At 38.7% G+C, this 27,144-nt stretch overlaps 1 protein-coding gene across 8 annotated transcripts in view; it reads left to right on the top strand.

Moving 5' to 3' along the window:
* Nucleotides 1-27,144, top strand: part of LOC139042835 (sodium/hydrogen exchanger 9B2-like) — a 60,411-nt gene that overhangs the window by 26,017 nt on the left and 7,250 nt on the right. For 7 of the 8 annotated variants that reach the window (XM_070503386.1, XM_070503387.1, XM_070503385.1 and 4 more), the window contains 7 exons: nucleotides 4,631-4,773; nucleotides 5,634-5,761; nucleotides 7,457-7,632; nucleotides 11,110-11,216; nucleotides 13,293-13,442; nucleotides 22,129-22,237; nucleotides 25,797-25,933. In XM_070503386.1, the coding sequence (XP_070359487.1) occupies nucleotides 4,631-4,773; nucleotides 5,634-5,761; nucleotides 7,457-7,632; nucleotides 11,110-11,216; nucleotides 13,293-13,442; nucleotides 22,129-22,237; nucleotides 25,797-25,933 (950 nt within the window). Of the gene's footprint in view, nucleotides 1-4,630; nucleotides 4,774-5,633; nucleotides 5,762-7,456; nucleotides 7,633-11,109; nucleotides 11,217-11,645; nucleotides 11,755-13,292; nucleotides 13,443-15,390; nucleotides 18,855-22,128; nucleotides 22,238-25,796; nucleotides 25,934-27,144 lie in introns of those variants that run through there. The other variant, XM_070503391.1, reaches the window with a different exon arrangement.

Below are 27,144 nucleotides of genomic sequence, written 5' to 3'. Positions count from 1 at the left end.
GCAATACTCAAAACCAATCACTTCTTAATTATTTTACTACATTTTCCTCTTATCTCTCCTCTTGAGATTATGGAAATACTATATCACGGTGTGTCACTGCCCATCTGTTCCCAGCTCCACGTTCAATGACGTCAGGTTGGTAGGTTAACATCAGCCCTGGTAGAAGTATCTGTAATACAGAAATCAGCAAATGCTGCAGCCCAGGGCTTAATATGTTGTCAGTCACTCACATCATTGACAAACGAGTGAAGTTCCAACATGTATTACAAAACTATTCTTCCAGAGGCCATGAGAACTGTGCAGATACGACACGTAAAAATTAGTCTTAAAACTAGGTATTATATCTTTAATGTTTCTTTTAAAAATTCCATATTACAAAATTTCAGTGTACTACTTTCAGGGTACCACAAAAGACATTTTGTGTCCCTTTCTCACAGATTTATAAATCATTAAGTTTTATTTAAAAACCATGTACCTTTTACACATGCATATTTGCACACATCTCCTTTTTTTATTTCAAAAGATTGGCCCTCGGCTAACATCTGTTGCCAATCTTCTTTTTTTTTTTATTTCTTCTTCTCCTCAAGGCCCCCCAGTACATAGTTGTATATTCCAGTTGTCGGTTCTTCCAGTTCCTCTATGTGGGACACCACCTCAGCATGGCCTGATGAGCGGTGCTAGGTCAGTGCACAGGATGCGAACCAGTGAGACCCTGGGCTGCCAAAGCAGAGTGCATGAACTTAACCACTCAGCCACAGGGCCAGACCCCCCCACACACACACATTTCCTAAGTAAAAATTTTTTTCTATTAGTGAGGACCTCAGGATTGGTTAACATAGACCAAAATTATTTTCTTGTGAATTTGTGGTGAGCAATTGAAACTAAATGTAAAAAGAAGTAGAATTATTTACATCTTACTCTACACTGTTTCTCAATATATTTTTCAATTTAGGTAAAATTCAAGTTATTTCACTTAATTCATATTGTTTATCATGGGTGCTTTTTGTTAAAGTTTTTAATTGAATTATTATGACAATGGGTTGTTTCTAGGCCAGCCCGGTGGTGTAGTGGTTGAGTTCCGTGCACTCTGCTTCAGTGGCCCATGTTCGTGGGTTCCGGTCCTGGCTGTGGACTACACCCTTGTCAGCTATGCTGTGGTGGCGTCCCACATACAAAATAGGGGAAGCTTGGCACAGATGTTAGCTCAGGGCAAATCTTCCTCACCAAAAAACAAAAGGGGGGCTGTTTCTAAATATGCCTGTGTGCTATGATAAAGGGTTGGCAAACCATCTCTTCTTGTAAATAAGATCTTATTGGAGCACACTCATGCTCATTCATTTACATATTGTCTGTGGCTGCTTTTATACTACAGTGGCAGGGCTGAGAACTTATAACAGACACCATGTGGCCCACAAAGCCTGCAGTGTTTCTTGTATGGCCCTTTACAGAAAATGTTTACTAACCCCTGCATCTAAGTCAGAGCTTCTCACACTTTATTATCCAGAGAATGACCTTGGATCTTGTTAAAATGCAGACTCTAATTCAGTAGGTCTGGGGTGAGGCCTGAGATTCTGCCTTTCTAATAAGCTCAAAGACCACACTTTCCACAGAAAAATCATAAGTTTTCAAACCTGGCTGCACGTAGGAATCATCTGGGAAATTTTTTAAAAAGCTGATGCCTGGGACCCACCCCAGAGATTCTGAACTAATTGAATGGAGTAGCCCTGGGTATCAGAATTTTTAAAAGCTCCCCAGGTGATTCTAATATGCAACCTAAGTTGAGGACTACTGTTCTAGACGCCATGAAAAGGCCCTTTACACCTCATCCTTCTCTTTTCCACTCCATGCCTGTTATTGCAACAAGCAAAATACACATGTTGCAAAATGATAAATCCTTGGGCTTTGTGATTACATGAAATCTCCTGAGGTCACTGAAATCATTCTTAAAAGTCACGTACGTAATGTGTCTTACCATCCCTTTCTATAGTGGTACGCTTGTGACAGAAGTTTACTGGCTCTTAGCGTATTAGGGCCAGTATCTAAAACTGAAACATTATCTGAATCCATAAAGAAGACTTGTTAAGGCAGACATGTGTGGTGATTGCCTATTCCATATTTTTAAAAATTCATTGAAATAATTGCCAGAGATGGAGGATGAAGGAGCATTTTTTATTCCAAAAATGAATGTGAAAACAACTTTCCTAGGACACTGTTTCCTTTGCTGATGGTCTGGGTTGCTGGAAATTTTTTTCAATAATGATTTGCTTCAAAATAACTTGAGAGTAGATGAAATAAGATTGGCCATGTATTGATAATTTTTGCATGTTTTAAAAAATTTCCGTAATAGAAATTAAGGAGGAAAGAAGAATACTCCTTATCAAAGAAGGTATTCTTTTCTCCACACCCAAGGGAAAGGCCCCCCCAGGGGCTCAGAGGCCAGAGGGGGCGCCTTCCTAATCACAGTCAGGTGGCCACATCAACGGAGGCCATCGGCAAACAGAACTGTCTCAGGGAAATTGTTTGTACATTCATCTCAGAAATGAAAAATGCTCCTTCATCCCCTCCAAAACTCCAAAAGAAACTCCTACATATTTGTGAGTTCTTATTAGACTATTATTCCTTTTGATTTCAGGTAGTTGTATGCTATAATCAATTTAGGGCTGGTTTAGATTCACATTTTAAGTTTCAGTAAAGAACTGTTGACAAATTAATGAAATGTAAGGTTAGTGCAGCATTTTTGGCTGGTAATTCATTAATATCTATAAAAATGATATACACTGTACCCTGGAGCCTAACATTTCCACTGCTAAGAATTATCCTATGGATATACTTGCACAAACCTACAAATATGTAAGCTCTATGTGGACAAGGCCCATGTTGGTGTAGCTCGCCTCTGCATTACCAGGGTAGAGTAAGGCTCTGGCATGCAGTTAATAAATACTGTGCTCATTTCAGCACTGTTTGTAATGAAAAGTCTGGAAAGTTCCTTCAAGTCCCTTACTTAGTCCAAAAATTATGGTACTTCCACACAACGAGAAACTATTCCAACTATTAAAAAAAACAAGGCAAATATATATGTGCATCATTGGGAATATGTCCACGATATATTGTTAAGTGGAAAAGAAACAGATTATACAATGGTATTTAAACATGCTCTCATTTGTGTCCAGTGCAAAAGAGCACACGTACACACACACAGAGAAGCATGCTTTAATAGGTAGAGAAACTTTCTGGAAGGGCACAGAAAACTCTGGACAGTGGAAACCTTTGGGGAATGAAGCTGGAAAGTTGCACTTGGGGTAGGACATGTACTGGTCACTTTACATTGTCTGTCATGGTTTAATTTTATCATGAGCAAATATATTATTATTCTTTTAAAAACAGCTATTGTAGGCTGGTTCTTACTTTCAAAAATTCTAGAAAGATCATGACTGCAGAATTCATAACTTGTTCTAGATTAAATGGCAGCAATGAGAAATGCCTGGAAGAGATGCTTCCTTGCCTAATGGTGTCTGGAACAAGTCACAAAAAGCTATACTTGTAATTCATCTCTATTCTCATAGCTTACATATAAAACAACCCAAAGTTAGTAAATTTATTTAGTCCTTTGAAGTGTGGTCCATATAAGGACGTGGTAAGAAAAGAGTCCTGCTGGAGAAGAACGGAGTGTGGACGGCTTGCAGTCTCTGAGGAGAAATCCTTCCCCTATCTGGGCATGTGGTATCAGGGAGGGCAGGATTCTCTGACAAACTACCCGGCTTCCTCAGGCACACTCAACTACTTGCAGTTCCCAGAATGTGTCACACTTTCCCTTCATACCTTGGAAGAAACTGTTATTTCTCCCAGAAACTTCTCAACTTCTCCAGCCCCTTCTTCATTCCCCTTCCCCTTCTTTGGCCCCTGCTGACTCACCCTTCCTTGTCTCAGCTTGTATAAGGCCTCCTCATGCTTCCATAAAATTGAGGTTGCCCCCATAGACTGAAAGCTTGTTGAGGGATAGTACTGAGCCTTTGTTCATTGCAATATCTCTAATACCTACTATAGTGTCGAAAGTACCGAAGGCATTTGATAAATGTTGAATGGCTGAAGGAAAGAAGAGTCACCAGCTGACATGACAGAACAATGTCTATTTCATGATAACTCACTTCTAAGCCTTTGCAAAGCAGGTTATATGTTTTTTATTAAATTATCTGGTTTGAAAATAGGTAAAATAGAGCCCATATAGGTATTGATATTTCAAGTAATCTGACATGGTAAATAATTTTAGAATCTTTCTGCTGTTTGCATACAAAGAGATGACTGAATTGGGCCTTGTATTAAAACATTTTATATTCAGAATTTGATCATACTTTCTACCCAAATACTACATCCTGTTTCTCTCTTTCAGGTTCAATTATTAATGAATTATTAATTATTCTAATCTTTCATTTTTATCTGCATATTAAAGCCTTTTCTTAGCTCCTGTAATTTTTTTTTTCATTAAAAGTTTGACATAATTTCATCTAAGGACTAAGCATAAAAGAAGTGGTTCCTGGGATTATAATCCTGGGATAGTCTCTTCTACATCTAAAGTACTGAAAATATTTTCTGTATTTGAAAACTAAAGATTTGTTTGATTTCTCCATCCCAGGCATGCTGCTTGCTGGGTTTCTCATCAGAAATATCCCTGTCGTCAATGATAACGTACAGATCAAGCACAAGTGGTCTTCCGCTTTGAGAAGCATAGCACTATCTGTCATATTGGTTCGTGCTGGCCTTGGGCTTGATCCACAGGTATTGAAGTATAAATTTCTAATTATTGACTTGGAATTTTGTTCTTCCAATATTGCAAGTATTTAGAATGACTGAGCTTTAGGAAATGGATGTGGACACTTTGCACAGCATTCAGAACGACAGAATGAAATTTATTTCATACAGGACTGTCCCAAAAGATGTTCCCATACTCTCTCTTGGAGAAAGGTGGAGTTACTGTCTATCTAGGGACAGCACCAAGAATAAAGGCTCCCCTTTTCTCTGACAGAGATACAGGCCGTAGTTATAAATAAGGGTTGTGAGAGAGAAGACATCATATTTTTGGTGTGGAAAGCCCTATACGAGTGTTTAGGACTAACTATGCTGGCTCAGAAAACTGCCTAGCATACAGAATGAGTCTCAAAGTGTGCTTTTTTCGTGTTTGCTTTTGAAAGCAGGAATGAATGTTCTTGAGGATTGCCTTTACATCAGGTTCATTCTGGGGCCACAAATTATACATATGGCCAACACCGAGACGGTTAGATCAGCTAGTGTGGAGGTTATGAGCACAGACTCTGAAAGCAGCCTGGCCGAGCTCAAACCAAGCTCCACCACTCACTAATTTCATGATCTTGGAGAACAGCTTTAACTTGTGCCTTTTTGGATGAGAAAATCTAAACAATGATGATAATATTATCCCCTGTGTCATAGGTTGCTATGAGGACTAATAAGCCAACTCTAAAACACTTAGAACACTGAAATGTTTGTTAAATAAAACTCATTACCTGGAAAATTCATGATGGATGATCCAGACAGTCTGAACACTGAAGAAAAAGCATTTAATGTCATTCTCTCTGTGTGTCTTTAGAGGGTTATTTCGTATGTCTATTTTTATATTTCAGGCCCTGAGGAAGCTGAAGGGTGTCTGTGTAAGATTAGCCATGGGTCCCTGTCTTGTGGAGGCATGCTCATCTGCTCTTCTTGCCCACTTCCTAATGGGTTTGCCGTGGCAATGGGGATTTATACTGGGGTAATGATTTTTCTTTGTCGTATGAAAATACACACGGACATTTAGGACTTTCTCTGACGCTATACAAGTGAATGCATAATATTTTCGTAAGGACATCAGAAAATACAATACAGATATTCCAGCATAATATTATGACTATTAATATACCAGCATATAAACATTATAACTTCAAAATATAGTGTATGTCTTTGTAGGTGCTAACTTTGACAGTTTTATAATAATTTAAACTATTGAGGAAGTAATAGACTTTTATTATGCCTGATTCCATGCCAGTGAGAGATGCCAGATCTCTCCTCAAAGTCCATACAAAGGATAACGAATGCTCAACGGTGATCCACACCTAGCACAGGCCTCCTCCTCCTTTCACCAGGCTCTTATGATTATCTGTTCTGCTGTATTTTCCTCCTGCTGTTAGTTCTTTCTTCTTCTTCTTCTTCTTTTTTTTTTTTTTTGGTGAGGAAGATTGGCCCTGAGCTAACATCTGTTCCCAAGCTTCCTCTTTTCTTTTTTTTTCTCCCCAAAGGCCCAGTATATAGTTGTATATCCTAGTTGTAAATCCTTCTAGTTCTTCTATGTGGGATGCCACCACAGCATGGCTTGATGAGCAGTATATAGGTCCACACCAGGATCTGAACCAGCAAACTCTGGGCCGCCGAAGCAGAGCACATGAACTTAACCACTATGCCACTGGGACAGCCCCCGGTTCCTACTTCTAAGATTTAAGAGCCATAAGAAGTAAATAAATATGAAAGTACTTGGTAAGAATTTGGTGTTGGGGCCAGCCCCACGGCTCATGTTGAGGTGGCATTGGCGTCCCATATAGCACAGCCTGAGGCACTCACAACTACAGTTTACAACTATGTACTGGGGGGCTTTGGGGAGAAAAAAGAAAAGATTGGCAACAGATGTTAGCACAGGTGCCAATCTTTAAAAAAAATAATAATAATTTGGTGCTGATAAGTAGGCAAGAAGTAAGAACTACTTACTTCTCACGGTTAACACTCTCGAGCTATACTGCCTAGATTCAAATCTCGGCTCTGACTTTCCAGTATGTGATCTTCGGCAAATTACCTAATCTCTTTGTGCCTCCATTTCCTCATTTGCAAAACAAAGATAATGATTGTAGCTACCTCATAGGGTGGTTGTGAGGATTAAATTAGTTAATATATGTGAAGTGCTTAAAATGGTGTTAGGTACATAGTGAGCTTCATAAATGCTTTCTGCTATCCTACTGCTGCCGTTATCAGTGTCACTGTTACTGTCACTATGGCCTTCCTCTTCTAATCTGTTGTCTGATTTTTACATGCCAGGTCCTGATAGAAGGCCTCGCATCACTGGATTCCAATCCAAAAAGTCCATGGCCGTGTTTTTCAAACCTCATGCCGTGGATGTTTTGTTTAGATAGAAGGCAGATTCCTGGGGCCTCACCCCATTAGGTCTTCCAGACCAGCCGTAAATACAGATTTCAGACAGGCTGCGTAGTCCCAACGCAAGTTGTCCATGGCCACGCTCAGAAGAAGTGTTCTGTAGAACTTGTAGCTGTGCGTGTGTTTCTGTTTGGGACTTCACTGCCTTTGAAAGACTGTAATTGTCTAAAGTGTAACCTCTGAAAGAGTGGAGGTTATTATAATTTCACTAATAATAGTAATAATGAAGAAGATGCTATCATAAATATTTAAAGTGCTGCCTGCTTAGTTTTGTCTTAGGTGCTGTGTCTCCAGCTGTGGTGGTGCCTTCAATGCTCCTTTTGCAGGAAGGGGGCTATGGTGTTGAAAAAGGTGTCCCGACCTTACTCATGGCTGCTGGCAGCTTTGATGACATTCTGGCCATCACTGGCTTCAACACGTGCTTGGGCATGGCCTTTTCCACAGGTAAACTGATCAGTTCATGTGTGCTGTTCTCTTATGCTCTAGCGACATAGATATGATGTTGTGAGTGTGGCATATTTCCTTGATAATTGATTAAGGCAAATTAAAATAGAAAAAGCAACTCCAAGAGTTAGTTCTATACCTAAGGAGAAACCAGTGGCTTCTTGTCTTTACTCCCTTCACCCTCTAAATATAAAATGCTCAAGTACTGTGGTAGGTGCGTGAGGGGGCTTCAAAAGAGCAAAGTCGAAAGAAGGAGAACAGCTTCTGCATGCAGCCACCCGGGAGGGTCAGCCTTCGAGACTGCGCACAGAGGGTGAGCAGGTGTTTCAGTGAGCACAAAGGACAAAGTAGTCCAAGTGGGAGGGACAGTTTCTGTTCTCTCGTCTTTAACATTTTAGGGGAAATAATTATTTTAATGTGTATCTTATTAATACTTAATAACTGTCTGATACAGACATATTTTGTTTTAAGTAGTAATAAAACAGGAACTTAAGGCATTTTTTCCCTACTGTTATTCAACACCTTTATTATCCTTTGGGACAGCACACATTTAAGTTCACTTTTTAATCTGTTTCCAAGACTGGAAGATAAGATTTGCAATTTCATATTATTGACAAAATGTAATTGTGGGCTAAGTTTAGCTTCAGATTATTTAGTGGGAACACACCTTAGAAAGTCTTGTGTTCTCAGTCTCTCTGCCCCATGGTTATCCTCCCATTTTATGACTATATTTGACGTATGCCAATTACCTAGTACTTCACCTCTTCCCACACCCTGAAGTTGCCTTACGTCTAGTCCCCACCGTGTATCACTGGTGAATTAATCTTCTCAAAGCATTGTTTTGATAGTCTTACTTTCTTGTTCAAGCACCAGCAAGGATTCTCTATTACCAATTAGGTCGAATCTACACCCTTGTCTCTATTTTAACTCTACTGTACCTGTCCAATCGTACATTCTCCCTGCTTCCTGGTATACACCTTTAAAACAATAGTTCTCAGCCTCAGCTGCACACTATAATTACCTGGGAACTTTTTAAAAATACTCATATGTGGGCCCTACCTTAGGCCACTTAAATCATAATCTTTGGGAATGGAAACCACAGCTTTAGAGCAACAGAGTTTGCATTAAAATCACACAGGAGCAGGGTAGGGAGGGCCGTGGGGAGCGGCTGCTGGGGTTTTCATAATCTGAGGGGTGGGGGTGGGGGTGGGGCTAGCCTGAAGAACCTTCCTACTTGACAATACTCTGTACCCTCTGCCCTGCCCTACTAAATGCAGTCCTTAGACCATCTGGATAGGAGCTACCTGGAGCCTCTTTAAAATGTGGATCCCAGGCCCGGCCAGACTTACTGCATCAGAATTTTCAGAGGTGGGGCCCAAGAAGTCTTTTTTTCTTTTAAACAATCTTACTACACGGGAGACTGAAAGTGGTTAGTTACTTTCTACACATTTATAGTAAATTATTTACTGTAATATCTTGCAACGTATACTATTATCACAGATAAATGTTTTTGACAGTCACACTATTACCTAATAGAGAGCTGTCCTAGCTAAATAAAACTACTACAGAGGTAATCATTTTTTTAAATACAAGAGATAATTGAAACTGTAGGGGAGGAAAAACCGTTTCCCACACCAGGTTCGTTGACTGGGGCCCTGTAATCAGACTGACAAGAGACAGACTAACAAGAGAAAAACAGTTTATTAACGTGTGCATTGTGCTTACACAAGACCTCAAAGATGAGTAAGTCAAAGGAGCGGTCAGAATTTGGGCTTGTTCAGCATTTTAGCAAAGAACAATAATTATGTGGAGAAGCACAAGATAAAGGAGCTTTGAGCTTCTAGAGGCAGCAAATTGTGGGAAAAGAAACATATGGGGACCTAACGGTAGATAAGGGCTTGTTTTAACAAAGTTTGTGATGTGAATTCCTCTGGTGCTGTCTTGGGGCTGATAAGGGCCCATAAGTGTCCCAAGTTGTCTCAGTGATTAACTTCTGTCCTTCCTGGTAAAAAGGAGAGGGGACACCTTTATGAATGTATGTCCTGCTTTTGGGCAAATAGTGAGAGGGCAGAGAGCTTTTCTTATATCTGCTTCTTCTCAATTGCCTTCAACTCAGAATAATCCTTATGCCCCAGTGGCATATTTGGGGTGACATATTGTGTACTCTAAACCACAATGACAAAAACCCACAATAACTAGTTAGTACATTTTTTCTTAGAATAGTGTGTGAAGAAGGGCTTTATGTGTTGAACAACTTTTTTTTTTTTTTGAGGAAGATTAGCCCTGAGCTAACATCTGCTGCCAATCCCCTTTTTTGCTGAGGAAGGCTGGCCCTGAGCTAACATCCTTGCCCATCTTCCTCTACTTTATATGTGGGACGCCTACCACAGCATGGCTTGCCAAGTGGTGCCATGTCTGCACCCGGGATCCAAACTGCCAAACCCTAGCCGCCAAAGCGTAATGTGTGAACTTAACCATTGCACCACTGGGCCGGCCCCTTTGAGCAACTTTAATATAATTTTCTGCACAATGTGTTCACAAAGTTTTTTTAATTAAAGTTTCCTAAGTTCTGTATGATATGGGGGAAAATATTGGTTCTACTTACCTCTCTATTATTTCAAAGAAGCTGAGTAAGAAATAAAGATTCTTCTAAGAGCAATTTCAAAAATAATTTGTTTTCAGTTTGCTTTTAGAATAAACATTCAAGAAGGAATGAGTCCTTTACACTCATCATAGTAAGAAAAGATTCTTGATTTTAATTCTCAAATTAAGTTCCTGTATTCTATACATATCAAACCTACTAAAATCAGTGTACATTTGTTATTTTAAAATCAGGCTCGTAGGGCCAGCCCTGTGGGGTAATGGTTTAAGTTCGTGTGCTCTGCCTTAGTGGCCCAGGATTCGTGGGTTCAGATCCCAGGCACGGACATAGTGCTGCTCTTCAAGCCATGCTGTGGCGGTGTCCCACATAAAATAGAGGAAGACTGGCACAGATGTTAGCTCGGCAACAATCTTCCTCAAGTAAAAAGAGGAAGATTGGCAACGGATGTTAGGTCAGGGTCAACCTTCCTCACACACAAAAAAATCAGGCTATTAAATGGCTGTTTGAAAACTAGGTCAGTCTACTCACCCAGCCTATGCATATCATACCAATTAGCTCTGAATCATGAATTTTATCTTTCATATTTTCTTAGGCCCTTTAGGTAAAGTTTTTTGAAGTAAATGTACAAAAAAGTGCACAAATCATAGTTTATGCCTATTTTGAAGTTTATCTCTAATAATGCATACCTTTCTTATAAGATAGGCCCATTTTATTAGAGACTTTAAGTCACATATATTTAAGACTGTGGAGAGCAGGAAATATCTGTAAACTTTTCCTTCTGTGTAATCAGATGCTTTGTGTGATGATTGAAGTAAAGTCTTTGTATTTATGGATTTAGAGTTCTGACTGAAGATTTTTTTTTATGTGTGTTTAAGGTTCCACGGTTTTTAATGTCCTCAGAGGCATTTTGGAGGTAGTAATTGGTGTGGCAGCTGGGGCTCTTCTTGGATTTTTTATTCAGTACTTCCCAAGCAGTGACCAGGTAAAGGAAACCATCTGTGGGAAAGTCGTGCTCTAAAATGTCACGGGAAAACATTCTGGAACACTCCCTCAGAGCCATGTGAAGGACGTGATTTAGCAAATGACCCCCATTTTAAAACTGCTTGCTGCTCTGTCAGTGCTGTCTGTGAGGCTTAGGAAGACAGCTAAACCTTGAAGATGTTAATGCAGTCCTGGGATTTTCTTCTCCTATTTATATTCTGTACACTTCAGCTTGCGCTGTAAAACAAATAACATGAATTCCAAACTAATAGGATATGCAAGTCTTATTTTTATTTTCATTTTTTTGAGGAAAGATTAGCCCTGAGCTAACATCTGCTGCCAATCCTCCTCTTTTTGCTGAGGAACACTGGCCCTGAGCTAACATCCGTACCCATCTTCCTCTACTTTATATGTGGGACGCCTGCCACAGCATGGCTGGACAAGCAGTGCATAGGTTGCACCTGGGATCCGAACTGGCCAACCATGGGCCGCCGAAGTGGAACGTGCGAGCTTAACCACTGCGCCACCCAGCCAGCCCCGCAAGTCTTATTTTTTTAATTAATTTATTTTTTATTTTTATTATTATTCATAATACTCAACTAAATCAAGATATAAAATGGTTCTTTGGGCCCACGGTTTTAGTGTCAAAATACCTTAGATTCTAATACTATCAAATAGATAGACCTTAACATTTCATTAAAATATAGTCTCTTTCTCACCGAGTAGATTGAAGTTCTTTACTGTACATAGTGATTCTTAATGAGAAACAAAGGCTTGTTTGTTTTCCTTTACCCTCTTTAGTCTCTTCTGATAGGTAAACATATAAAAATCTTTTCTTTTCTAAAAGAATTGGTGTTATTTTGAGATTTCAGAGCATTTTGAATGGAATTCAAATCTTAACTGAAGTAAAACTTTAATTAAGAAAATTAATGTTTGCATTATCAGAATGTATGTTGATGTGAATTTTTATTGTGCTGCAAAAAAAACTCCAAGTAAAATAGTCTGTAAAAGATTTTATGAATGCATAAAAGAAAATTCAAGGATTTTCTAATTATGCAACAAAGTACAAAGAAAAATGATGGCTTACATTTTGTTGCTTACTGTGTATAAAATGACAGGTGAGTTGAGTAAAGTCCCGCTGTGCTCATCAGGGCAGCGACTATCTACATGCAGCTCCAGCAGACACAGGACATTTCCAGAGACAGTACAGACATAGAAATTTCCAGCATCACTGATCGTTCTGTTGGGAAGCGCTGATCTAGTGCAATCCACACAATAACCCATGAAGAGAATACCTTTAATATGACCATTTCACTGCTGAGGCTCAGGGAGAGATGACTTAAACAAGGTCACGTAGCTAGAACGCCGTAGAGCTGGGTATGAACTCAGTTCATCCACTGCCAGGGCCTGTGCGCTTCCAGTCGAACCCTTCTAAGGACCTGCTGCCTTCTAAAGCAATCAAGAAGTTTAAAGGCTGAACAGGGACAAGTAACGAAAGAGAGGAGCACATTGCTTAGATTTTAAAAATCAACACCACAGACTCCTCTCAGTCTACAGCCACCTAGAGTTTCTTGGTATTCAAAGATTTAGAAAGAAGAACTGGAGAGCATCACATTAAAGAGTAAATAGAGAACCTAAAAATAATAGAGATATCATATCTTTAAGCTTCACAAAAACCCCATGATGTAACTGCTTTCAAGGAGGAGGAAACAAAGCTTGGAGAGGCTAAGTAATATGGCCACTGCATAGCCAATGGTGGGAAAGAGCTTGCATTTTAACCCTAATTTGTCCACTTCCAAAGCCCACACACTCTTTTCTGCTGCTCCGTTCAGCCCTGCGGACTTCTGCGTCAATGACTTCAGAGGAGGCTCACTGAGGTTCCTGAACGGGGAAGCTGCGTTTGTACACATGCTAACTCTACTTTTGTTAAGGAAAAGAAAGTAAATGTTATGTCATGCATTTATGTGCACAGATACAGACATTTTTATTTTCTACTAAGTCCTGAATATGGAAAAATCAATAATTAAAAATCAGTTCTATGAAATAATTGAGCTAATCCACGTTTTTTCTCCTCAAGGACAAACTTGTATGGAAGCGGGCGTGCCTTGTTTTGGGGCTGTCTGTGCTGTCGGTGTTCAGCAGTGTGTATCTTGGTTTCCCTGGGTCAGGAGGACTGTGTACGTTGCTCATGGCTTTCCTTGCAGGCATGGGATGGAGCAGTGAAAAGGTGAATTTCATTTTAAGTTCTTCTTCTCATGACTACTTTCTGATTAGATTAGTTTTTTTCCAGATACTTTCATAATATCAAGTTAATAAAATTAATCATAAGAGCTATTTTCTGTACATATACAAATGTATGCCCAAATGCACACATACACTTCCTTTTTTCCTGTTACATACCAATCTATAACTTGATGTTTTTACTTAAAATGTATCATGGTCATATTTCCATGATGCCTCCCTTATTCTTTGTAAGGGTTGCAGAGTATTGCATTGTATAGCTGTACTGTACTTTATTTAACCAGTTTCCTGCCTAAATTTAATTTAACAGACATTTAAATTGTTTCTAATTTTCTGCCAAGACAAAAAGTGCATCAATAAAATATCCTTGCATATACCACTAAGACACTATCAAGTCTAAGAAGCACCATTATTTTACATGCCACCAAGAGAGAAAAAGAATGCTGCCAATTAAACTATGACATCACTTCCTAATTTCAGAAATGAAAAAGTGTGTTTCTTAAAATCAACAAAATATAGCATATCTTTGAGTGTATCTATAGGATTAATTTCTAGAAATAGGATTTCTCTATGAAAGAGTATGCACATTGATACTTTTGATAGTATCAATTTGCCCTTTTTTTAACGTATGCTTTTTAAAAATTTTTTGGTGAGGAAGATTGGCCCTGAGCTAACAGCTATTGCCAATCTTCCTCTTTTTTTCCTCCCCAAAGCCCCAGTACGTAGTTGTATATCCTAGTTGTAGGTCATTCTAGTTCTTCTATGTGGGACGCCGCCACAACATGGCCTGACAAGCGGTGTGTAGTAGGTCTGTGCCCAGGATCCAAACTGGTGAACCCAGGCCGCCAAAGCAGAGTGCACGAACTTAACCACTCAGCCATGCAGCCAGCCCCTTGAGTTGCCCTCTTAAACAGCAGTACCAATTTATATTCCCACCAACAGTTTGTGAAAGGATCTGTTTTTCTGATCTGTGTACTTTCAATCTTTAGATATTTTGCTAATCTGACAGGTGAAAAATGTTTCTCATTATTGATCTGATTTGTATTTCTTTACAAGTGGAGCTAATCATCTTGTCATATATTTACTAGCCAGTTTATTCAAAAGCCTGTGCCCATTTTTTATGATTGTCTGTTTTTCTTACTGACTTTCAAGATCATTAAAATTATTCATTTCCTTTATGTGTATTATGGAAATTAGCTGGTTGCCATTTATTTAATTTCAAGGTACATTTTTATGGATTTGAACTTGAGAGGATCATATACTATTCTGCTTCATGAAGAAATTAGATGTGGGTGACCTAAACTAAATACACATATATCATTTGGGAAAACCAAAGACAACTGTTGAAAATAATTCAGCTTAAAATAATACTACATGAAAAATATATGTTGGTTATCAGTCCTGAGGTTGGGTGTGCAGTGCCCTGCAGGTGAGCGGTCTCTGCAGAGGTCTGTAGAGGCAGGGCTTCACTGTGGGCACATGGCACTCCGTTGGAGGCTTTCACTCTCGGGAGGCAAGACATGTGCAGTTGGGCATCCCTTTGCTGTAGAGGAGGGTGGATTGGTGGGGCTGCCTGGAGCCTTGTGTAGATAAGGGACTGAGGCCCCAGAAAAGCAGGCCGCAGTGGATTGGGCTTTGCAGGCAAGGAGCAAGGCTCTGCAGAGCCCTGCTGCAGGCACTGCATGGGCCCAGGGCTGCTGCGTCCTCCTGGGGAGGCTTGGCTGTAAGGCTTATTTCAGGTCTACTTTTTTTTCCTTAGCAGCACCCGTATTATTAAATTCTCCTTTGTGATTTCACGTAACTTAACATCTGACAAGAGGAAAGCTAAAACATAAACTTCCCAGTATAAATTGGGTCCTCTTATCATCCCTCATCTCTTGTAAACATTTGCTCTTGTCAAAATTTGCTTTTCCGTGGCTTCACTTTCCTTGCAGGCCGAGGCAGGTGATCACACATTGCTGTTCAGTCTCGGGTCTGATCTCAGCTCCCTGGCTCCTCGCTGAGCGCTCACTGCTGAGTGCCTTCCATCCTGCCTGGGCTGCTGACCAGCGCACTGCTCTCGGAGCACTCTGGCCCCCTTGTCCGGGACAGAGCTCGCAGTCTTCACTCCGTGAAGGCATGCCACTGTGTGTGCACTGTGACCCTTGTCGAGCATCTGGGAGCTTGCCTGACATTAGCATTTTACAAACTGTCCCTTCACTTTTGAATGGTAACCTTTTTTAGCATTTAAAAAAATAAATTACCAAAGAGAATATTGTTTAGAATAAAGTTTATTTGATTTCTGAGTATGAAAGCGGTATATGCTTATTGTAGAACTTTGAAAAATTTTTTAAAAGTCAGATAAAAGGAAAGAAAAAATGATTTGTAATTTCTCCACCTAAAGCCAACAGCTCTGTAAACTATTTTGGTTTATTTCCTTTCATTTATTCAACAGGAAAATTCTCAAATATGCTTGTAGTAAGTTTCTTCAAATTGAATTTTATAGGTAAATGCTTTCTGTTGTCACTTGTTTAAAAGTCTTCAAAAATTACAACCAACTCATTATATTATACTGTCATGGGTGAAAAGAGGGAAGAGAATTAATCAATTTTTATTGCCACTCCGTATGGCCCTGTGCTAGCCAGTGAGGGGATATTCTCATTTATTCTCATCAAAAAAACCTTTGAAAAAATATTACCATTTACATTTTATAGAGACTGTAAGTCAGAAGGACTTAAATAACATGTCCAAGGTCACAAAATTAGAAAGTGGCACTGGGATTTAACTCAGGTTTATCGACTCCAAAGTGACCAGAATATACCATCATTGTGCAGGGCACGTTTTTATGTTTCGACATCTATTCGAATAACATATAGCAAGTGTATTAAAAACATTATACTTCCAAACTTTGCAATTTCAGATTGTTTGTAAATTAATAAATGATAGGATAAAAAATAAACAGTGAAAAGGAACCATATCATTTGGAATAGAACATAAAAGAGTAGTTTTAGCAACAGACGTCGAGGGGAAGACGGGTGCCCACCACAAGTGGACGTGAGCCACTCGCGCAGAAGACAAGGGAGGGGGCCCGGCCAGTTCCGGTTACACGATTCTTCAGAAAACGAGGATGTGAGTCATGTAGAAAAGACCGTTATAAACCAAACAAATCATCTGTTTTTCTGCATTTGCCATAACTTTGCCTGAATTGCCAGCAGCCTGGCTGATTACATAGAAGATCAATGTAATCCCAAAACCCGGAGAGAGAACTGACAGCTTTTTTTTTCATATTTACCTCTGGTTAATCTCCTATGTATGTCTCTTTACACACACACACACACACACACACACACACACGTGGATGCACCATAAGCTTTTTAAAACCAGTCTCTGCTATTTTAAATTATGCTGAAATCCAATATCGTTTCCTTAGGGCAGATTCTTAATGCTAAATTTTTTGGGTCAAATAACATGAACATTTTTAGGTTTTTGACACGTATTACCAAACTGGTTGCTTTCTAGAGTTGTATCCATTTACTTTTCCACCAGTAATATGTGAGGTACCTATATCATTACATCGTCATCAGCTTAGAATAATGTTTATCCAACTTTAGCACCACCTGGAAGTCTTGTTAAATTGGACTTGTGGACCCCACCCCGAATTTCTGATTTAGTTAGACTACGGTGGGGCCTGAGAATGTGTACTTCTGATCAGTTACCAGGTGATGCTGATGCTGCTTCCCTGGGGACCACACTTTGTGAAACACTGCCTTAGAATATTATTGTTTTTAATTTTTATCCTTACTGATAGTCAAAAGTGGTATCTTTTTTTGTTTTATGCCTCCTTGCTTAACAATAAAATTGAATGCTTTTTCATATATTTAGCTATTTGTATTTTTTCTTTTTCTTTGATAGGTTTTTTGTCCATTATCTCCTAAAGTTGAATGTACTGATTATATATATGATATTAGCCCTTTGTGCCTTTTTTTATTGTTCATTTTTAACACACAAATATCTTATAGTTTCACGTGGTCCGATCTATCAATCTCTTATTATGACCTTTCCTCAGTTTATTTTTTCTTAAAGATTCCTTTCCTAGTGAAATCTTACCTATGTTATCTCATTTATTCTTTGCAATAACCTTGAGAGGTAGATAGGAGACCCATTTTACAAATGAGGATACCAAGGCCTAGAGATAGTAGATAGAGTGCCTAAGGTCACCAAGCTAATAAGTGGCAGAGCCAGGATGAAAACACACTGTTTGAGTATATGAAAATGATTTCCTAAAGACAGGGTAAAAAAACCTTCATTGAATCACTTATATGGCAGACACTCTCCATATCTTTTCTAATTTAGTACTCAGGCAAGTCCCTACTTCTGGAGGCACCAAATCAATGAGTCCAGGTTTTGGACTGCTTTTCCTCCTTGTTCCATGGTGTAGCATAGGGTCTGAGCACTCAGACTTCCTGGATTAAGCTCAGCCCTACACCTGAGTAGCTGTATGCCCATGTACAAAGTATCTGACTTCTCAGTCTTCGATTTCCATATCTCTCAAGTGGGGAATGATAATAGCAACAACTTCATAGAGTGGAGGATTAAGTGAAATAATCTATATAAGGCAAAGTGCTTAGTCAGAACACACTAATAATTTTTATGACTATCTCTGAGCAGCACAATGTAATAAAAAGAGCATAAAATTTAATCTATGGAAATTGGGATTCCAGTCCCAGAGATTCTACTGTCTAGATGTGTAATCCCAAGCAAGTCACTTACCTTCTCTAATACTCAGTTTCCTCAACTGTACACTGAAAAAAATAATAATAATCACTAAAGAATTATTGTGGCTATTATGTGGGAAAATGGAAATAAAACACTTGTAAACTCAGTGCTGTAGCTATATTGTTGTTGAATTATGCTTTGACAAGCTACAATATTTTATAAAATTTTGTTTGCGCCTGTAGTTTTCTGACATTATCTCATACTTTCCTGCTTGGTTTTCCTTATAATCTTGCCATTATTGTATTCAAATGCACTCACTTTTTTAAGGCCTTTTTCATCTATATTTTTCATCTGTTTTCAAATGCAGTGCTTCTTCTGATGACTTTAACAGCTACAGGATGTTTTTCTTGATATATTTTCAATCTTCTGAATCTTGAAATCTTCTCTCTAAGAAGAGAAGTGTCAGCTTAAGTAGATATTTAACTCATGATGAAACTTCTGTTTCTCTTAACTTTCTCTTTTTGTCCATAATGGAAAGTGATTTCCATTGTTGAAGATTCTTACTAATGGTGCATACAGATAGGTAAAGTGGCCTTAACTTTCAGTGGACACCACAGTCTTCATTCCTCTGAACTCATGTCTTCTTTTGTACTTAGCCTATTTGATGACTCCTTTTTCTTTCTTTTTTTTTTCCTGAGGAAGATTCACCCTGAGCTAATATCCATTGCCAATCTTCTTCTTTTTATTTTTGCTTGGGGAAGATTGTCACTGAGCTAACATCTGCACCAGTCTTCCTCTACTTTGTATGTGGGTCACCACCACAGCATGGCTGATGAATGGTGTAGGTCCACGCCTGGGATCTGAACCTGCAAACCTGGGCCACCAAAGTGGAGTGTGCCAAACTTAACTACCACACCACGGGGCCAGCCCCTCTATTTTCTTTATAAACAGATTCATTTTAGTTTTGAAGTTACAAAAAAACCCACAAGAAGGTACATTGTGGCTCCTCTCTCATCTTTAAGTTTTACAATATATAGGGCCATGTCTGATATTAAATTAGTCTACAGTATTACAATCAAAAACCAAATCGTGGGGCCAGCCCTGGTGGTCTAGTGATTAAGTTCAGCATGCTCCGCTTTGGTGGTCTGGGTTCAGTTCCCAGGCACAGATGTACACCACTTGTCTATCAGTGGCCATGCTGTGACAGCAGCTCACATACAAAATAGAGGAAGACTGGCAACTGATGTTGGCTCAGGGCGAATCTTCCTCAGCGAGAAAAAAAAAAAAACCAAATTGTGGCCTTTGTCCAAGTTTAGAAATAAAAACAATTTGATAGAGAAAACTCAATATGCCTCTGCTTTCATTGGAGTTCTCAGTACATGAAATACTTTCGAGGACTTCTGTTAAGCCATTAGTCATGGCAACAGAAGGCTAAGTAACCTAAAATTAATAGAGTTGATTTTTGTTCTTTACAACTATGGATATCAGCTAAAGTCTGAACTTTAGCTATGATATACTCTAAAAACTAAATTAAAAAGTAAAATTTAAAGATATGTAGAAGGGTGGCATCTGGACCTTAGTTTGGCAGACGATTCACTGTCATTAAGTGATAAAGGATCTTGGACGTTATCTAATGTAAACCTCTCATTTTACAAATGAGGAAAATTAGGTGCTGAGAGGCGAGTGGCTTGCAGTTGGTGTGTGGCAGAATTTGAACCTCAGTCATGATCTGATTCCTTACGATGTGAAAACATAACTTTATAATGATATAGGAATAGAACTATATAAATAAATCAACCAACCCCTCATATACGGTGTCTTTAAACATTTATAAACTAAGAGGAAATAGAATCTTCACCTTAATAAACATACCAGAAATAACAAAAATTAAGAAAATAGGGAAACGAGGTAATCCTCCTTTGTCAAACTGCTGAGTACGTAAATGAAAGTATAGATCCTTAGATGTGTAAAAATGGTAAAAAAATGTTAAAATGTCGTTCAAAAACATAGATTCTTATTAGTTGATTGAAAAAATCTGTTAAATGTAAATTCTTAGACACTGTTAAGGGTACTGCTAAATTGCCCTACAAAAAAAGCATTATCAATTTGCTCTCCTACCAATTGCTGAGTTTCCTTACAGTCTTATAAATACTAGACATTATTAAAACTTTTTAGTGTTTTTTTCCAATATGATGGCTCCCCCCCCAAAAAAAATATATGGTATATCATTTTAATTTGTGTTTCTCTGATTACTGAGTTTTAGTATCTCATGTTTTTTGGCCCTTGTGTTTCTTCTGGTACAAATTACTTGTGTGTATGCCTTGCCCATTTTTCGATTAGGTTCTATGTCTTTTTCTTATTGATTGGATATTGCTCCTTATTCTGTTACACATGGTACAGATATTTTCCCCTGGTTTGTCACCTATCCTTTTTTATGGTTTCTTTTGCCACAAAATATTTTCGTTTTATTCTAGTCAATTATGTCAATCTTTTCCAAGGGTTTTTGTATTGTGTGTCATAAAGTTAGTACTTATATCAATTAGGGTCTTAGAAGGAATGAGAAACCATATAGTAACTGGAATAGGGAAAGCTTATTATTAACCATACTGGGGATTGTCTTGTAAGATGTAAAGAGGCCCCTAAAGAATATAGGAATAGAAGCTATAAACCCCTAGGGCTGAGATGCAGCATCCGCTTCCACCTCCCCACCCCACCCCACCTACTTCGGCACCCAGGGCTGAGAACCCAAGCCTTGTTAGAGCCTTGGTTCACTGGATGGCAGAGAAGTCACCATGGTACCCTGCCTGCAGAAGTTGCTGGAAATCTACCCTCTAAAGGTGTATGGGGTGGTATGTTGCCCAGGGCAGTTGGCTATGAAATCACCCGAGGAGGAGGCTGGGGGCAGCTGCTGACCGCTGAGTGCTGCTGGCCGCCATACACCCTAGGAGCCTGGCTCTGGAGAAGCCACCCGGGCCGCAGGACCCGGTGCGGAAGCATCCTGCTAGGAGGAGCCACCGAACCAGACGAGCGCCTTCCTCTTGGAGTAGCTCTTGGGCGCCCTCTAGTGGCAAAATTTAATATGGTCCAGCTAGCAAAGGGGAAAGACTTAAAAGGGTCCAGCTCCATCTTCTTTTTTTTTTTTTTTTTTGAGATTTTATTTTTCCCAAGCCCCCCGGTACATAGTTGTGTGTTTTTAGTTGTGGGTCCTTCCAGTTGTGGCATGCGGGATGCCACCCCAGCATGGCTTGTTGAGCAGCGCCACGTCCACATCCAGAATTCGAACCGGCGAAACCCGCGGCCGCCAAAGCAGAGCGCGCGAACTTAACTACTCGGCCACTGGGCCAGCCCCTGGCTCCATCTTCTGCAGAGCAACAATTGAAAGGAGGATTTGGAGCCGAGGGGCAGTAAGTTAATAACTGGCACAGCACTTCACTATACCGGAATTTTATTTTTGTGCATGATTTGAGATAGTCATAAACAGTATTCTTTTATAATAAAATAAAATTGGAAACAACTTAAAAGTCTATTAATAAAGAAATGGTTGAATAAACTATGGTACTTCCATATCATACATTATTATGCAGCAATAAGGTGCATTTCTAGATATATGTATAAATATTACAAGATCTTTTAATCATATTGTTGAGTGAAAATTAACTATAAAGTAATACTAAGTATTATGGACACACACATCATGTATTCAGAAGTCGAAGTCCTCCTGAGATGACTTGATGAGATTCTTTATAGTTAACATCCTTTTGCAAACCAACACCAACGCACCTTATGTAATACCTTAACTGTTAGAAGTATCTTTATGCAATTTTTTGCTGTATTCTAGCTACCTTCTTATTTATAGATGCCACATAGATAAAGCCTATCTCAGGTCAAGTTGACTCAGATTTCAAATTAGTAAAATTCTTAGATCTTCTAACTTCACATAATAAAAATCCCTGTATGTGTATGTGTGTTTCTTTTAGGCAGAGGTTGAAAAGATTATTCCAGTGGCCTGGGATATCTTCCAGCCCCTTCTCTTTGGACTGATTGGAGCAGAGGTATCTATTGCATCTCTCAGACCAGAAACTGTGGGTGAGAATTTCAAAGTAGTGTTTTTGCTAAAATCAACTTTTTATATTCAGTTGTAGTATCTGTAGTAGGTTTATATTTGGTGGTTCCCATTGTCACAATTATATAAAAAGTTAATACTGATCTCTTAAGCAGTTGGTTAGAAAAGAATGTTTGTCAATCTAAGACAGTAAATTTTATGCCTTAAATATTGTTGCTTGTAAAGAAAAGTGTCGCTCTTAACTACTATCAAGAAAATGCAGGCCTTAAAATTTTTTTCCAACGATAAGAATGTTCATCTAGGCTTGTCCTGACCAAGGGCCAGAATTTTAAAGATAATTAGGCAGTTCTATAATATGTATCCATGGGATAGAAATGTTTGTTCATTCATTCTTTTATTCATTCATACATTCAAAAGCCATCATATTAAAACTGTTGACTTTTAGTACCATACTCAAAAATTAATTTGTACACGTATACAGATGGTCCCCGACTGACGATGGTTTGACTTAGGATTTTTTGACTTTACCATGGTATGAAAGTGATATGCAGTCATTAGAAACCATACTTCGAATTTTGAATTTTGATCTTTTCCCCGGCTAGCGATATGCCATATGATCCTTTCTCGAGATGCTGGGCAGCCGCCAGTGAGCTGCAGCTCTAGTCACCACAGGATCATGAGGGCAAACGACCCATACACTTCTACCCTTTCTGTTTCTCAGTTTCAGTAAGTATTCAAGAAATTACATAAGATAGTGAACATTTTATTATCAAATAGGCTTTGTATTGGATGATTGCCTAACTGTAGGCTAATGTAAGTGTTCCTAGTACATTTAAGGTAGGCTAGGCTAAGGTATGATATTTGGTAGGTTAGGTGTATTAAATGCATTTTTTTCTTTTTCTTTCTTTCTTTCTTTCTTTTGGTGAGGAAGATTGGCCCTGAGCTAACATCTGTTGCCAATCTTCCTCTTTTTGCTTGAGGAAGATTGTCGCTGAGCTAACACCTGTGCCAGTCTTCTTCTAATTTGTATGTGGGATACCGCCACGGCATGACTTGAGAGCGGTGCTAGGTCCACACCTGGGATCCAAGCCTGGGAACCCTGGGCTGCTGAAGCGGCAGGTGCGAACTTAACCACTATGCCACCAGGCCAGCCCAAAGTGTATTTTTGACTTACAATATTTTGACTTAAAGTTGACTTTCAACTTATGATTGGTTTATCAGGATGTAACCCCATCGTACATCAAGAAAGACCTGTACTCATTATTTCCTTCTTTTCTTGCATCACAGTATTATTCCGTCCATACTAGGGATTCCATCCCTGCCACCTCCTTCTAGATCTCACACAGAGTCTCCCCTTTTTCTGACACATCTTCAGATATCCTTGTCACAGCTTTCTCTTCTGCAGAATTGAAACAGATTTTAATCTCTCCTATCTTAAAATAGTATCTTTCTATTCTGACGCATGTGACAACATAGATGAACCTGAGGACATTACACTGGGTAAGATAAGCCAGTTACAGAAAGACAAATCCCGCATGATCCCACTCCTGTGAGGCATCCAGAGGAGTCAAATTCATAAGGACAGAAAGGAGAGCGGTGGCTGCCAGGGTTTAGGCGGGGAAATGGGGACTTGCTGTTTAATGGGTGTAGAGTTTCAGCTTTGCAAGATGAAAATGTTCTGGAGATTGGTTGCACAAAAATGTGAGTGTTTAACTTAATGCTGCTGAACTGTACACTTAAAAATTAAGATGGTAAATTTTACGTGTATTTTACCACAGTCAAAATTTGAATAAATATATATACATATATATATATCCCTTCTTCATTTCACTTCCCCCCTCACCTACCACTCTCTCTCTCTCTTCCTCTTTTCAAACTTTTCTAAAGAGGTAACTGTGTCCCCCTTTTCCATTTCAACTCTCATGCCCTCCCTCAGAACATTTCAGCCCAGCTTCTGCCCCATTCCACAACCAGCCCCGCCCTCACCACGGTCGTATTGCTGGATACACGAAATACGTGTTAGTCTTGACTTGACTTGATCTCTCAGCAGCATTGGACGCTATTGACCTCTTTACAACACTTTTTACGTTGAATTTTTACATTTTCCAGTGCCCTCTGAGTCTTCCTTTACACTATATATGGCTTAAGTGCTGCTCTTCCTCCAAGTTCTTTCAAAAGATTTCTACACTTCACGCTGGGTATCATTTCTCTGAGCTCAGCTACACTCAGTGGCTTCGATTATAAACTATGTAATTGCAAAATCTTTATCTCGAATTCAACATAGCCAGTTGCTGCTTGGACATCACCACTTGTAAATCCCACAAAACTTGAGGCTCAGTGTGTCCAAGGCTTCCTCATCATCCTCCCCAGACTGCTCCCTCCTGGGAATGGGATCGTCCCTTTTGTATCTTGTACTTAAGGCAACAAATACTTTTGAAAATCTACCACGCTGGGAAAAATACCCTCCAATAAAGAGCCACAGAACCTTTTCATAAAGAAACCATGTTGCAGATTCACAATAGAGCATCAAGCAATGTCTGTCTGGTGTTTTACCAGCCTCTTGAACTTGAGAAAGTTATTTATCCTTTCTGATCTTCATTTTTTTTCAACTGTAAAGTGAGAATAATTACTCCACAGGTTGTAAAGATTAAGTAAAGAGATGCATTTAAAGCTTAATACAGAACCTAGCACAGAGCAAGCACTCAACAAATGTTACTTTTTCAAAAACCACCCTATTACCTAGTACTCACCTTAGCTTTGCCTTTCTCAGGTCCGGTAGCTTGCCTTGCCCTAGTCACAATCTCTTATTTTGCAAATCAGAATGAACTTACCTTTATCAGCAAAGGATTCTGAAGGACTGAACGAAGTAGCTGTACACATCAGCCAGGGTGATGGGCAGTCAGTGCACACACCAGTATGGGGAAACAGGTGTAGAAGCCAGTGTCTATTCTGACTGGTCAGTGCCCAGCCAGCTCTCTTCTGACTGCCTGATTGCCTCCATACTTGCTGATAAATATTTTGAATATCACCTCTGGTCTTATCCTCTGTAAAGAATTCTCAACCACTTTGATGAAAATATTAAGTTTTTTCTCTTCTTCGCCCTCTTACCGGTATATTTACACTGCACTCACCTTTTGGTTCTTTATGTTTCTGTCTTCCTCTGACTTTGGAGTTCATGGAGGCAAAGTCTGTACGTTATGCGTGTTTGGGTATCAGAACCTAGTCCAAATTCTGTTATGCGTAGTTATAGTTTAATAAATTCTTGTTAAATAAACACATGGGAAAAAGTGTGGTTCTTGCTATAAAGCATAAGATAAATAACATTCAAATCTCCTTTGTGGAAATTCAAATATATTTAGTTAATTTCTGGCTTTAATTTAGGGCAAATACCTTCTTTTAAACAAATGGTCTGATTGATCCTTAATATTGATGTTTTGACAAATTATGCCTAATCATTTTTGTATTTTTAATCTTTTAATGTTTTTAGATTATTTCTGTTGATAGAATTTTGAATCAATAATCAGGAGATTCCATTTCTTCCCCAGTATTTCGTTATGTCTAAAAATTGAGTATTTCTTACAGGCCTTTGTGTTGCCACCCTGGGTATTGCAGTACTGATACGAATTTTGACTACATTTCTGATGGTGTGTTTTGCTGGTTTTAACATAAAGGAAAAGATATTTATTTCATTTGCATGGCTTCCAAAGGCCACAGTCCAGGTAATGATGGATCTTAACTCCTATTTCAATATGATCCCTTAAAATTTTGAATAAGAGGGCTTGTCCAAATTTGGTGAACAAAAGTAACTAAAGTTTGATTTATGAAAAGAATTTTTACTAATCTACTCTAAAAGTTTTATTTTTGGTATGCTGATTCCTTTAATATGATGGCTCATTTAAATTTCTTTAGATCTCCAGGGTACAACTGAAAATCCAATAAATCCCTATGTTACTAGAAAGCAGTAGTAGAGGGAGGGAAGAGTTTGAATTTTCATCAGTCAGAGCTCTCTGAATCACCTAGAGATTTTTCGTTTTGATGTCTTCTAAGAAGAGAGTGAAACAGAAATAGCGCGGCCCATGTTAGTGTTTGGAAATACTTCACTGTCAATATGATTGATGATCAGTTATGCTCAACCTCGGTCTTTATATATAATGGAGAAAGATTTATTGAGAAACAACTCAGAAAATGCTTTATTGATTTCCTAGATTATTAGTTAATATTAAATTTTTCAAACTAGCTGTACTTCCTGTCAGTTGTCTCAATCACATGACCCAAAATTTGTGCACTCTAACAAGGCACTAACAGGTGCTTGAAATTATTGACCATGCATTTGGTAGAATACCTATAATTGCTAATTAAATTAGAACTGTATAGATTATCATTTGTTGCAAATAGCCCTGATTGTATTGTATATTTTCAGACTAATTATAGCAAACAAGATTTAACTGTTGCATCCTTGATTATTTTGCAATTATTTAAATATGTAAATTTCTATTTCATGAGATGAAAATCAGATATTTTTAATTTAGGAAACTTTGAGGGTTGTGTATGCTCTGTAACTATATGCCAGATTTGGTGTGGCTATAGGTTTGGGCATTATCCCAGAGAAGTTTTTTTTTCATCAGACTTTGAAAGATGTCTGGGACATAATGGCTAAGAATACTGTGAGGTTTATATGGTACAATAAGTGGAATAGTTTCTCCCTCAGTGTCTCCAGCTTCTACACTACTTCTGGTAACTTTATTAGGTAACTATCAAAATAATTACTCTAGTAGCTTTGGTTTGAAAGATTTGTTTCTAAAGGTTAAAATTTGAAAGACAGCACTTTCCTGCTGTCAAAGCAAATTTATAATAAGGAGAAATTATCTTGGATGTGGTGAATAATGTATGTACTGTGAAGCAAGTATTGTATGGAATTTTCTTTTTTCTT

Source organism: Equus asinus, unplaced genomic scaffold (genome assembly GCF_041296235.1).
Source record: "Equus asinus isolate D_3611 breed Donkey unplaced genomic scaffold, EquAss-T2T_v2 contig_1, whole genome shotgun sequence".
In the NCBI taxonomy this organism is placed as follows: domain Eukaryota; kingdom Metazoa; phylum Chordata; class Mammalia; order Perissodactyla; family Equidae; genus Equus; species Equus asinus.
The sequence above is the reverse complement of the archived record's forward strand: the minus strand, read 5'-3'. Positions and strand labels throughout refer to the sequence as shown.